This window comes from Loxodonta africana, chromosome 3 (genome assembly GCF_030014295.1).
Source record: "Loxodonta africana isolate mLoxAfr1 chromosome 3, mLoxAfr1.hap2, whole genome shotgun sequence".
Lineage (NCBI taxonomy): Eukaryota > Metazoa > Chordata > Mammalia > Proboscidea > Elephantidae > Loxodonta > Loxodonta africana.
Genome location: NC_087344.1, coordinates 108225928 through 108240766, shown reverse-complemented (window position 1 = coordinate 108240766; position 14839 = coordinate 108225928). Strand labels below are relative to the sequence as shown.

General features: G+C 40.0%; 1 protein-coding gene across 6 annotated transcripts in view; it reads right to left on the bottom strand.

Moving 5' to 3' along the window:
• Positions 1 to 14839, bottom strand: part of IL12RB2 (interleukin 12 receptor subunit beta 2) — a 107345-nt gene that overhangs the window by 22760 nt on the left and 69746 nt on the right. For all 6 annotated transcript variants that reach the window (XM_064282112.1, XM_064282111.1, XM_064282113.1 and 3 more), the window contains 2 exons: positions 9571 to 9711; positions 7225 to 7315 (listed from right to left, as the gene is read on the bottom strand). In XM_064282112.1, the coding sequence (XP_064138182.1) occupies positions 7225 to 7315; positions 9571 to 9711 (232 nt within the window). The remainder of the gene's footprint in view (positions 1 to 7224; positions 7316 to 9570; positions 9712 to 14839) is intronic.

The following is a 14839-nucleotide window of genomic DNA, read 5'->3' as shown; positions in this document are numbered from 1 at the left end:
CCAGGATCCTCTATTGTGATCCCTGTCAGAGCACTTGTTGGTGGTTGCTGGGCACCATCTAGTTCTTCTGGGATCAAGCTGGTGGAGGTTGTGGTTCATGTGATCCATCAGTCCTTTGGACTAGTATTTTCCTTGTGTCTTTGGTTTTCTTCATTCTCCTTTGCTCTAAACATGCTGGGACCAACAGACGTATCTTAGATGGCTGCTCCAGCTTGTAGGATCCCAGGTGCTTCCCACCAAAGTAGGATGTAGAACATTTTCTTTATGAACTATGGTATGCCAATTGACTTAGATATCCACTGAGACCATGGTCCCCAGCCCTCAAGGTGCTTGATGTGTCAAGAAAGCTTCTATGACTTTGCCTTGTTCAAGTTGTGTTGACTGCCCCTATACGGTGTGTCATCTTTCCCTTCATCAAAGTTAACACTTGTCTATCTAATTAGTGATTTCTCCTCCCCACCCCTCCCCTCTCTTGTAACCATCAAAGGTTGCTTTTTTTCTGGGTATGAACCTTTTCTTGTTTTGTTTTCTTTAATAGTGGTCTCATACAATATTTGTCCTTTTGTGATTGACTTATTTCACTCAGCATAATGCCCCTCCAGATTCATCCATGTAGTAGGATGTTTCACAGATTCATCATTGTTCTTTATTGTTGCATAGTATTCCATTGTGTATATGTACCATAATTTGTTTATCCATTTATCTGTTTACGGGCACTTAGGTTGTTCCCATCTTTTTGCTATTGTGAATGATGCTGCAGTGAACATGGCTGTGTGTATGTCTATTCGTGTGAAGGCTCTTATTTCTCAGGACATATTCCTAGGAGTGGGATTGCTGGATCCTGTGGTATTTCTATTTCTAGCTTTTTAAGGATGCACCGTGTTGTTTTTCAGGGTAGTTGTACCATTTTACAATCCTGCCAGCAGTATATAAGAGTTCCAGTCTCCCTGGAACCTCTCCAACATTTGTTATTTTCTTTTTTTTGATTAGTGCCAGTAATGTTGGGGTGAGATGGTATCTCATTGTAGTTTTGATTTGCATTTCTCTAATGGTGTCTGTTAGCTGCCTGAATATCTTCTTTGGCGAAATGTCTGCTTCTATCCTTTGCCCATTTTTTTAACTGGATTATTTGTCTTTTTGTTATTTAGGTGTTGAAGTAGTCTGTAGATTTTAGAGATTAGACCCTTGTCGGATATGTCAGCCAATTTTTTATCCCAGTCTATAGGTTCTCTTTTTTTACTCTTTGGTGAAGAAGCCTTTCAATGAATGTAACTATTTAATTTTTAGGAGCTCCCAGTTATCTAGTTTATCTTCTGGTGTTTGTACATTGTTAGTTATGATTTGTATTGTATTTATGCCATGTATTCGGTCCCCTGAAGCCCCGGTGATGCAGTGATTAAGAACTTGGCTGCTAATCAAAAGGTCGGCAGTTTGAATCCACCAGCCGCTCCTTGGAACCTCTATTCTGTCCTATAGGGTTGCTATGAGTTGGAATTGACTCGACGGCAACGGGATTAGGGCCCTTAGTGTTGTCTCTATTTTTTGTTCTATAATCTTTATTGTTTTAGGTTTTATATTTAGGTCTTTGATTCATTCTGAGTTAGTTTTTGTGTATGATGTGAGGTATGAGTCCTGTCTCATTTTTTTACAGCTGGACATCCATCTGGATCATATTTCTATTTGTAGCTTTCTAAAGAAACACCATATTATTTTCCAAAATGGTTGTACCATTTAGCATTCCCACCAGCACTGCATAAGAGTTCCAATCTCCCTGCAACCTCTCCCACATTTCTTTTCTTTCTTTTTTTTTTTTTTTTGATTCGTTCCAGTAATGCTAGGGTGAGATGGTATCTCATTGCGGTTTTGATTTGCATTTTTCTAACGGCTGGTGATTGTGCGCATTTCCTCATGTGTCTGTTATCCACTTGAATGTCTTCTTTTTGTGAAGCGTCTTTTCATTTCCTTTGCCCATTTTATAATTGGATTATTTGTCTTTTTGTTGTACAGATGTTGGATTTTCCTAGAAATTTTAAAGATTAGATCTTTGTCAGGTTTGTCATAGCCAAAAATTTGTTCCCAGTCTATAGGTCCTCTTTTTACTCTTTTGGTGAAGTCTTTCGATAGCCTAGGTGTTTAATTCTTAGAAGATCCCAGTTATCTAGCTTATCTTCTGGAGTTTGTGTGTCGTTAGTTATGTTTTGTATCCTGTTAATACCATGTATTAGGGCCTCTAGTGTTGATCCTATTTTTTCTTCTATGATCTTTATAGTTTTTGGTTTTATATTTAGGTCTTTGATCCATTTTGAATTAATTTTTGTGTATGGTGTGAGATATGGGTCTTTTTTTTTTTTTTTTTTTGTGGATGGACATCCAGTTTTGCCAGCAACATTTGTTAAAAAAGACTGACTTTTCCCAATTTGATGGACTTTGGGCCCTTGTTGAAGATCAGGTGACTGCAGATGGATGAATTTGCATCTGGGTTCTCAATTCTGTTCCTTTAGTCAATGTATCTGTCGTCCAGCACCAGGCTGTTTTGACTACCGTAGCTGTACAGTAGGTTCTGAGGTCAAGTAGTGCAAGTCCTCCTACTTTTTTCTTCTTCTTCAATAGTGCTTTACTTACCCAGGGCCTCTTCCCTTTCCATATAAAGCTAATGATGAGTTTTTCCATCTCTTTAAAGAATGTTATTGGTATTTAGATAGGGATTGCATTGCATTTGTAGATTGCTTTGGGTAGAATTGTCATTTTCACACTGTTGAGCCTACCTATCCATGAGCAGCATGTGCTTTTCCATTTATGTAGATCTCTTTAGGTTTCTTGCAGTAGTGTCTTACAGTTTTCTTTGTATAGGTCTTTTGTATCCCTGGTTAGATTTATTCCTAAGTATTTCATTTTTTTAAGGGCTATTATAAATGGTAGTGTTTTCCTGATTTCCTTTTTGTCATTCTTTTTATTGGTGTATAGGAATCCAAATGATTTTTATGTGTTTATCTTATATACTCTGCTCAGTCTTTCTATTAGTTCCAGTAGTTTTCTGGTAGAATCTATTGGGTTTTCTATGTATAGTATCATATCATCCGCAAACAGGGACCATTTTACTTCTTCATTACCAATTTGGATGCCCTTTATTTCTTTTTCTTGCCTTTTTGATCTAGCTAGGACTTCCAGCAGAATGTTAAATAGGAGTGGTGATAAAGAATATCCTTGTCTTGTTCCTGTTCTCAAGGAGAATGTTTTCACCCTCTCTCCATTAAGAATGATGTTGGCTATTGGTTTTGTATAGATGTCCTTTATTATGTTGAGGAATTTCCCTTCTATACCCATCTTATTGAGAGTTTTTATCAGGAATGGTTGTTGGACTTTGTCGAATGCCTTTTCTGCACTGATTGAGATGATCATATGATTCTTTGATTTATGTGATGTATTACATTCATTGATTTTCTAATGTTGAACCATCCTTGCATATCTGCTGTGAATCCCACTTGGTCATGGTGTATTCTTTTGGCTAGAATTTTGTTGAGAATTTTTGCATCTATATTCATGAGAGATATTAGTCTGTAATTTCCTTTTTTTGTTGTTTTGCCTGGTTTTGATATCAAGGTTATGCTGACTTCGTAGAATGAAGTCAGGAGTATTCCTTCCTTTTCTGTGTTCTGAAATAGGTTGTGTAGTACTGGTGTGAGCTCTACTCTAAATGTTTGGTAGAATTCTCTAGTGAAGCCATTCAGGCCAGGGCTTTTTTGTTGTTGTTGTTTGGAGTTTTTTGTTGTTGTTGTTGTTGTTTTGTTTTTGCTTTGTATTACCTTCTCAAGCTCTTCTCTTATTATGGATCTGTTCAGATTTTCTATTTCAGCTTGTGTTAGTTTTGGTACGTGGTGTGTTTCTAGAAATTTGTCCATTTCCTCTAGGTTTTCAAATTTGTGGGAGAACAACTTTTCACAGAATTCTGTTATCATCTTTTTTATTTTAGTTGGGTTTGTTGTCATGTCCCCCATGTCATTTCTTATTTGGGTTATTTGCTTCCTCTCCTGTTTTTCTCTTGTCAATTTGGCCCATGATTTGTCGATTTTGTTGATCTTTTCAAAGAACCAACTTTTGGTCTTGTTGATTCTATTGTTTTTATGTTCTCTGTTTCATTTATTTCTGTTCTCGTCTTTACCATATCCTTTCTTCTGGTGGCTGTGGGCTTATTTTGTTGGTCTCTTTCTGTTTGTTCGAGTCTTAGGGCTAACGTTTTGATTTTGGCCCGTTCTCCTTTTTTGATGTGTGTATTTATTGCTGTAAATTGACCCCTGAGCACTGTCCTTGCTGTGTCCCAAAGGTTTTGATATGATGTGTTTTCATTTTCATTTGATTCTAGTAATTTTTTATTCCCTCTTTGATTTCTATTACCCAGTTGTTTTTAAGCAAATTATTATTCAATTTCCATGTATTTAATTTTTTTTTCTTATTCTTCCTGTTATCGATTTCTACTTTTATGGCATGATCAGGTAGAATGCTTTATATAATTCCAATGCTTTAGATTTTATTGAGGGTTGCTTTGTGATCTATTCTGGAGAACATTCCATGTGCATTGGAAAGAATGTATACTTTGCTGCTATTGGGTGGAGCGCTCTACATGTGTTTATGAGGTCAAGTTGGTTGATTTGGCCTCTAGATCTTCTGTATCTTTGTTGAGTGTCTTTCTAGATGTTCTGTCCTTTACCAAGAGTGGTCTCTTGAAGTCTTCTACTATTATTGTGGAACTGTCTATTTTTCTTTTCAGGGCTGTTAGACTTCGTTTTATGTATTTTGGAGCCCTGTCAATAGCTGTGTAGATATTTATTAAGGTTATGTCTTCTTGGTGTATTATCCCTTTAATCTTTATTTAATGTACTTTCTTGTCATTTATGGTTGATTTTACCTTAAAGTCTATTTTATCTGAGATTAGTATTGGCACCCCTGCCTTTTTTTTGGTTATTGTTTGCTTGATATATATTTTCCATCCTTTGATTTTTAATATATTTATGTCTTTGTGTCTAAGATGTGTCTCTTGCAGACAGCATATTGATGGTTGTGCTTTTTTAATCCATTCTGCCACTCTCTGTCTCTTTACAGGTGCATTTAAGCCATTACCTTCAGTGTAATTGTCGGTATAAGTTTATTGCTATCATACTGTTTTTTTGTTTTTTTTGTGGTGGCATTCAAAACTTTTGAAACCAGAAACATGGCCATGTGACTAATTTCTCTCCAAACAAATGTGAGCAGGGGTGCCTGTGACCTAGTATAGGCCATGCAGATGAGGACAATGCCACCTTATTGATGGGCTAAAAGACAAAAGAAAACTGTGTCCCTAAATGATTCTGGAGCAGAGCTGCCCACCAGCCTGGATGACTTACTTCAGGACTATTACATGAGAGAGAATTAAACTTCTATTGTATTTAAGCCACTGTTTTTTGGGTTCACTTTGTTACAGCAGTTTAGCCTTTAACCTGACTCATACTCACTCCTACCCAGAAGATGATACATGTGATCCTAGTTGACCGTTTTTGAGTTAAAGTTTTTCAAAATCTACCCAAAGAGCATTGTGTTTTGAAGCATCTATCACATGTTGTAAAGTAAAGTAGAGGGTCAGTGAAAAAATGGAAGACCCTCAACGAGATGGATCGACAAAGTGGCTGCAACAATGGGTTCAAGCATAGCAACAATTGCGAGGATGGCACAGGACTGGGCAGTGTTTCATTCTGTTGTGCATACGGTCACTATGAGTCAGAACTGACACAACAGCACCTAACAACAACGACAACATCACACATTGGATCTTCAATAAATGTAAAGCCTTTCAGACAAGTTTAATGACTAGGAGAATGACTTTCAGCTAGTTTAATTTGAGCTCTTCTGTTACTTTACACAGCATCTGAAAAATAACTCATTAAAAAAAGAAATTCTCTCTTTACAAAATAATACATGTTTACTAAATAAATTTTAGAAAATACAGTTAATTGGATCTAAAATCATCTATGCTCCTATCCTCTGATATAATCACATTAATATTTTGGTGTATACCCTTGGGGAAAAACAACCAACCAACCAACCAAACCCATTGCTGCTGAGTTGATTCCAACTCATGGCTACCCCATGTGTTGCAGAGTAGAACTGCTTCATAGGGTTTTCTTGCTGTAATCTTTATGGAAGCAGATCACCAAGCCTCCCTTCCATGGTGCCTCTGGGTGAGTCTCAATTGTCAACCTTTAAGTTAGTAAAGTACAAGCCATTTGCACCACCTAGGGACCCATCCTTGGGGCAGGGAGAGCTAAATGCCACCCAGTACCAATTTTCCCCTCTTCTTTAGGAAGAGAAGCCTGATTTTTGGGTGACAATTGGCCCGACTAAAAGAACACACTTTGGCCTTCCCTTGTCTCACTAAGTGCTGGCCAATGAGATGTAACCAGAAGTGTCATGAGTGACTTCTTAAAAGCTCCTCAAAAGGGAAGTGTGGGCACCTTCCTTCCTTCTTTTTGTAGTCACAGTTTCTGCAGCCATTGGACCATGAGGGATGTTTGAGGATGGAAGCCAACATTAGGATGGTGGACCAGAAGGATAGTTCAAGCCTAGGTCCCTGATGACTATGGAACTACCACACCAGCCCTTTAATAGAGTTTACTTCCTTTACCTGAGTGAGAAAATGTTAGGTAGTTTAAACCATATTATTTTGGCTTTTATGATACATACAACCAAATTGGTGCTAACTAACATATCGTGTATATGCACGTATGTATGTGTATACACACTATTTTTTTTAAAAAATGCAAGTACGTATTGTTTTGCAACCTGCTTTTCTTTTATATATATATATATAATATAGCAAATATCCTTCTATGCTATTTAATTTTCTTCTACATTATCTTCATTGGAGGCCTACTATTGCTATAGTATGGGATGTATTGTGATTTATTAAACCATTAGGTTTCGTTTTTTTTCCTTTTATGAGCAATATTTCAGTGAACATATTTGACATTAAATATCTGCATACATCTATGATATACTTAGAATAAACTTCTCCTAAGGAACTGTTAGGTCAGAAGGCATAATATTTTAAAAATCTTTTGTCACCCAGGGAGGCTGAATAAATTTAGTCTTCCATCAACAATACAGGAGCGTGTTCATTTCTCTGACAGTTAGCAGCAACAGTTATTACCGTTTAAAAGCAGACATTTACCAAATTGGCAGGTGTAACCAACTCACTTTTGCCGGTAGTAACACACTGAGAAAATGCCGACCGTGATGACAGCGATGCAAATACTTGGTGCCACAAATGCGCTCCAATTGGCTTTACCTAAAAAGTTAGCAAATCCTTCACTGAGTTCTTTTCAATGAACATTTCAAAATACTGACTGTTGTGTGAACCCTCTGGTCCCTACCCACAGCTCCTGGGTGGCTGGCCTCAGGAACAAGGCCAACTAGTTTATGTCCATTCAGCTGGCCCTAAGGGTGATGATACCATGGCTCTAAGGAAGAAGGGACAGACGAAAATGGGGTGTGGTATACTAGGCACTGGTTGTGAATTGAGAACCCTGAGTCCTGGTCTTTTTCTGCCACTAACAGACGCATAATACTGGGACCTCAGTTTCATGATCTATAAAATGTGAATGATGATGTCTACCTTGCAGGGTGTTGTGAGGATTAGAGATGGTGTAAAGTACATTGCAGAGTGTCTGGACATAGGAGGCCCTCAAGAAGCAGTAACTATTAATTTTACCAAACCATTGGATAGGCCCTCTATCTAACTAAGGTCTTAGAAGTTGTCCCTGTTCCTTCCTATGAAAAGAAATACAGCATTTCACCACTTGTTGAAATCATTCATTCATTCATCCAACATTTACTGAGTACTCACCCAGTTCTATCAGGGGCCGGGATACAAAGATGAATAGGACATGGGGTCTGCTGTCTTAAGAAGTCATAAAAATAGTATGGGAGACAGATGTGTAAATGTATAAACCATAAACCACAATGCCATGGGGCAGGTGAAAAAACAGGGGCATGGACACGGCACTGCAGCAGAGAACAGCATGGGAAACTCCTCATAAACAGCTCAGGAAGGTTCACAACAGACAATGTCAAAAGTTTAGAGTTGAAGGATGCATAGGAGTCGGGTAAGCGGACAAGTTCAGGAAGAGCAGACTAGACAAAGGAAAGTGTGCAAAGGCCTGGAAGGAGCACAGCAGGAAACTGCAAGGAGTCTGATCTTGCTTTAGCATACAGAATGATGGGGTATGTAGCAGGGGTAAAGCCAGATCATGCAGGGACTGGTAACTAAAGAGCTTGAATTCTAGCTTGAAGGCCCTGGGGAACCTCTGATGGATTACAGCAAGAGGTGGAATATCAGGATTAGATGTCTTACAAAAGGAGTCTTCTGGCTGGGGGGGGGGGGGTGAGGTGTGGGGACGGGCTTGAACCAGTTAGCCACTGTGAGAGGTGTGTTGACAGGGCCTGAACTGGGGAGTTAATGGAAGGTAGCCTTGTTACCAGCCCCACAGTTGGCACAATGTGACATTTCTTCAGCATCTGCCTTCCTTCCTGGGCAGATGGGACAAGTTTGGAGCACCACTTGTAGAAAGATGCTGAGGACTTAATCCACATTAACTGCTCACAAGTTAATCTTCACAAGAGTGCTGAGGAGATGAGAAATGGGCATGTCAATTTCCCCATTGGAGAGGTACCTGGCACAGAGCAAGGTCCTGAATGATGAATTAGATGCTCCACGTCGCAAAGCAAGAACACTTGTTTTATGCTTGGACCAGAGGCAAGCAAGCCTTACCAAAGAGAACTGTGCTAATTTAGCGGGAGGAGGGAAGTCCATGCTAGCTGGGCCACTTAGATACTCAAAGTTAAATTAATTTACATAACTCAAATCTGAGTTGGATTCATAATTCTGCCACTTACCACCTCTATGACCTTGGGTAACTATTCTGTACTTTGGTTCCCTCACTTGTAAAAAGGCATAGTTATCTGCCATTCCTTTATTCATTTCACACTGAGTGCCTGGTAGTATGGGCCAGGCACTTTACATGGTTGTTATAGGGATGAAAAGATCAAAGATGTGCATAGCACTTGACACAATGACTGGCACGTAATAGCCACCTGATACACAGTTGCTGTTTTTATTGTTGGTGTTATTCTCATTATTCATTGGACAGATACTTTGTGAGCATGTTATTCTAGGCCTTGGCGACAGAGATAAACAGTTATCAGTCCCTGCCCTAGTTACTGGATTCAGAGTGAGGAGTGGGGGTCAAGTGTGTAATAAGTGCCATTGTGGATTATGAAGGAAGTATGGAGGTACATTTGGGGAGGTGCATTTGGGAAGGCTTCCTGAGGAGGAAACATTTCTGCTGAGTTTTGAAAAATAAAGAGACACTGTCTCCAAGAAGACAATGAAGTGTTAGAGCACTCCTGGGAGAGAACATGTGCAGACATGTAGCAGCAAGAAATCAGTGAATTAAAAAAAGTCTGATAATCTCCATGCTGAATGTAGTGGGGGTGCACATTCAGAATTCAGGGTGCGCTTGCCATTTTAAAGTGGTCTCTTACCTTGCAGATAAAATTCCCTCTCATTTCCTCCGGGGCTCTCACCAGCAGCTGTCAGAGCTGTCATCCACAGGATGTATGTCACTCCGGGCTGCAGGCTGTTTATTAGGTGTGAATTTTGGGATACCCTTTTATAGGGAATTTCTGAAAGGAGGGTCATGATAAAAGAAGAAAGGCACATTTTAGAAGAAATGCTTAAATGTGGGTTTTACTCATTTTTATCTTTTAATGCTTCATATAATTTGAAAGGAAAACAAAAACAAAAACACATTGCTATTCTAAAATAGTTCTAATTCCTCAGTACTTAAAACTTTAATAGGCCCTAGATAGTCTTTCTTAAGGAGGCCCTACTCCACAGCACATCAGACAAACTAAATGTCATTTTTTTCTCCAGTAAAATCTTTTGAAAGATTTTTTAACATTTGGCTTTTGAAATTACTGAGCTGCAGTAAACTTTTATTTCCTATGACTAATTTTTCACACATTTATCAGGTATATTTGAAAATTCTTTTGGGGGGATGAAATGTACAAACTGTTTTCAAGGTAATGGAATTTTTAAGACAGCTAAGTTTAGCAAGTAATAAAAAAGACTTTTTTTCTTGCTTTTTTTTTTTTATTGTGCTTTAAGTGAAAGTTTATAGTTCGAGTAAGTTTCTCATACAAAAGTCTATACACACATTGTTATGTGAACCTAGTTGCTCTCCCTATAATGTGACAGCACACTCATCCTTTCCACCCCAGATTTCCTGTGTCCATTCAACCAGCCCCTGCCCGTTTTTGCCTTCTCATCTCGCCTCTGGACAGGAGCTGCCGATTTAGTCTCATGTATCTACCTTTTTTTCTACCTGAGTTGAAGCACTCTCTTCAAGAGTATCATTTTATGTTTTACAGTCCAGTTTAATCTTTCTGTGAAGAGTTGGCTTCAGGAATGGTTTCGGTTCTGGGCTAATAGAGAGTCTGCGGGCCATGTCTTCTGGGGTCCCTCCAGTCTCAGTCAGACCATTAAGTCTGGTCTTTTTGCTAGAATTTGAGTTCTGCACCCCACTTTTCTCCGGCTCTGTCAGGGACTGTCTGTTGTGTTGCCTGTCAGGGCAGTCATTGGTGGTAGCTGGGCACCACCTAGTTCTTCTGGTCTCAGGCTGATTGGGTCTCTGGTTTATGTGGCCCTTTATGTCTCTTGGGCTAATATTTTCATTGTGGCTTTGATGTTTTTCATTCTCCTTTAATCCAGGTAGGTTGGGACCAATAAAATAGGCATTTAAGTAACATTTATTAATTCTGATTTTGAGCTTTTCTTTTTTTGACTGATGGTTCTGAGCTTAGAGGACTTAATATGATGGATCTGCTTCAATTGACATAAAATTATTAAGAATTGGAGCAATGGTACTTAGATTTGATTCATTTTGTTAGGCTAAACCTAGTTCCTTATGCTCTCAACACCCTTGCAGGCTCTCCGTGGGGAAGACTGAGTTTTTTGAGCAATGTGCTGAGGCTCTTTTTCTCCTGGAAGAAACATGAGTGATGGGAGCCTTTAGTAAGTAAGCAATCTTCTCTTCCAGTGATCTGCCAGTCCTGGGTTTTGGAGTGACATCTCAAAAGCTGGGTAGGACGATAAAATCAAGGCCAGAACTTCAGCAGACCTGCTCTTGAGCTGGAGATGAAAGTGAAGATTAGAGCTCACCATTTTGTGCCTGAACATCATACACTGGCTCACAAACCCCAAGGAAGGTCAAACGATGAACCTGTTTGCTGGATTTATTTTGACGTTCACAAATATTTATTGAGCACTGTCTTAGTTATCTAGTGCTGCTGTAACAGAAATATCACAAGTGGGTGGCTTTAAGAAACAGAAATTTATTCTCTCACAGTCTAGGAGGCTAGAAGTCCGAATTCAGGGTGCCAGCTCCTGGGGAAGCCTTTCTCTCTGCATTGGCTCTGGGGGAAGGTCCTTGTCATTAATCTTCCCCTGATCTAGGAGCTTCTCATCACAGGGGCCCCAGGTCCAAAGGATGCACTCCACACCTGGTGCTTCTTTCTTGGTGACATGAGGTCCCCATCCCAAGTTTTAAGATCCCATTTCTTCCCAATCAATGCCTTCACTTTAACTTCAGACAACATTCGAGGTTGGGAATTAAGCTGGTCTTGTATTTCAGCCACTCTCACGATAAGACTCTGGGTTTGGTTTTTGGCAATATCAGCTCTGTTACTACAAGGAATAAAGCTTTCTTTCAAGGCACAAGTGGAAACTTTGGGTTCATTTATGTGGCACTTGAGCTTTGACTGTGAAGCCCTGCGCTCATCTCTTTCTTTTCACCACTTTGTCTAGCGAAAGTAGGAGCAACCAACCAGCTTCCTGATACATCTCATTATGACAGAATTATAGAAAGGTATCAAACATGCGATCACCCAAAGCCTTGCCTCTCACCAATACCTGGTCTATTTGTGGTGATATTTTGTGTATTTCTATGGCCACCTCATGCCATGGATTAGCAGTGCCCTCTATACTTTTTTTTTTTTTTTTTTTGCTGGGAGCAGACTCACCAACATCTTTAAGACTAACCAGACTTGAGAATCAATTTAGAAAATTCATAATTTTGTTTCTCTAGAACCACTCTTGGTACCAAATGTCTTAGGCTGGGTTCTCTAGAGAAGCAAAATCAGTGAAGTGTCTATATATATAGACTATACATAGTCTATATATAGATGATTTAACTGTATTTATTTACAGAGAGAGAGAGAGACTTATGTCAAGGAAACTGCTCACACAGTTGTAGGGGCTAGAAAGTCCCAAGTCTGTGGGTCAGGCTGAAGGCTCCTCCTGAGTCGTGTATCTGCAGGGGGTGGCGAACCCAAGATCAGCAGGTCAGTCAACAGGCCTCCGGCTCACAGGCTGTGGAGGCTAACAAATCCCAAGATTGGCAGGTCAGCTGCTAGCTCAAGTCCCATGAACAGGAGGTCAGATGAACAGGAGCCAGCTGCAAGATCCAGAGCAAGCAAAAGCCCAAGAACCTTGCCAGAAAGTCCACCTATACTGGATGCAGGCCACACTCCCAAGGAAACTCCCTTTCAACTGATTGGTCACTCACAGCAAATCCCATCATGGAGGTGATCACACTATACCGGATCTCATCATGGAAGTGATTACATCTTTATATGACTGCCAAACTACATCATAACTGCCAAACCACTGAGAATCACGGCCCCGCCAAGTTGACACACAACCTTAACGATCACAAGCACCCACTCTGGACGAGGCCCTAAATACACCAAAGCACAGAATCTGCCTCAAAGAGCTCACGATTAGAGGGTTTCTTACACTATCCTGTCTCAGCTTACTCTCTGGTAGCAACAAGATGGATCCCGTTAATATTAGCTCTACTCTATCCAAAGGGGCTGAGGCCGGAACAGATCATTTAACAGCTGTGTGCCTCAGAGCAATTTCTACATTTCACATCCTGTTGAGAGAAGTAGTACCTTGTGGAAAATTCCCAAGACTTCTCTAGCCTGATGAAATTGCTTGCACACATTTAAGCCAAATGATTAAGCTCAAAAACCCTTTACTTCCTAAGGCAGGAGATTAAATTATTAATTTCAGAGAGATCTTCTGCTCATCTTGCTGCAGCAAAGCATCAGTAGCATCAGGGAGTTAACTGTCCAGCTGCATAAAGACATCCTTAGCCATGGGGGTGAAACAGGACATTGGAACAGGAAAGGCATCTGGAAGATTTTGCTGGACTGAAAAAGTGTATATATATACACACACACATGGGTATATCTGAAGAACATGAATAGTAGCTCTATATGGGGAGCAGTGAGGAGGGTGACAGTGCCAGCTTAGGGTGAGCTGAATATTGAGAGAAAGAAGTCAGACAGGAAAAACCAGTCCTGCTGATTTCTGGGCTTTTATGTCTGGCAGAGATGAAGAGGGCCATCCAGTCCTTGGCAGTCTGAAACATTAGGCTAAGGGTGGTTAAATGACAAAGGCACCAGTTTAGGAAGATGTGATAGTTGCCAATCCTCAAAAAGGCTGCTGATAGGAAGGTCTAGTGGTATCAAGAAAAATAGCTGCACTGTTGCTGAAAATGAGTTTTTACGTAACAATCTCCACTTGTTTGACGAAGCGTGGGAGCAGTATTCAACACCAAGCCAAAACAAAAACTGGTCGCCATCAAGTAAATTCTGACTCATGGTGACCTCATGTGTGTCAGCGCAGAATTATGTTTTACAGGGTTTTCAACAGCTGATTTTTTTGGAAGTAGATTACCAGGCCTTTCTTCCAAGACATCCCTGGGTGGACTTGAACCTCGAACCTTTTCGTTGGCAGCCAAGTGGGTTAACCATTTGCACCACCCAGGTACTTCACAGAGTTCAACCATTTGTTATTCAACAAATTCAGTATTGATGAAGCACCTACTATGTGCCTGGCCCTATTATAGGTACAGGGGAGACAATAGTGAACAAAAATTGCCATGACTTCTGCCTTCATAATGCTTGGAGTCTGTTGGTGAAGACAATCAAGTTGTCATTGTTGTTGTTAGGCACCATCAAGTTGGTTCCGACTCACAGCAACCCTACGTACAACAGAACGGAAATGCTGCCCAGTCCTGTGCTATCCTTGAAACGGTTAATGCTTGAGCCCATTGTTGCAGCCACTGTGTCAATTCATCTCCTCGAGAGTAACCAAGCAGTAACAAAGTACAATGTGTATTCCAGTAAAGGGGGGCAGCTTGCCATTGATGCGTGTAACAGTATCAACAAACTTTCAGAGGAATGGCTATGCATCAGATTCACCTGTGGAACCTATAAAATGCAGGTGCCTAGTTGTTGCTGTTAGTTCCTGTTGAGTTGATTCCAACTCATGGAGACCCCATGGGTGCAGAGTAGAACTACACCAAAGAGTTTGCTCCTACCTAGGGGGTGGGGAAGGGAATAAAGCTCTGAATAAATCAAAGATGGAACATCAGATCTGGCAAGTGACTTGGAGCTATTACATATATGAGTGATCCATGAAATCATCCAGATAATGCTCCAGCCAGAATTTAATTGTTTTAGTCTTAAACACAGAGTAACTATGGGTCATAAAGAGTTGCTTTAATTATGTTGTAGTTTATCATTTTAGGGAGAAAATAATACGTTATGATGGGTATTTACAAATGTGGAGATTTAAAGGTTCTCCATATGCATTACTTGTGCACCTCCATGGCCTATGTAGTACTGAGGCGCCTTTGTTGCTTTCTGAAACACTGTCTCCCCATATAACTGAGCAACTTGA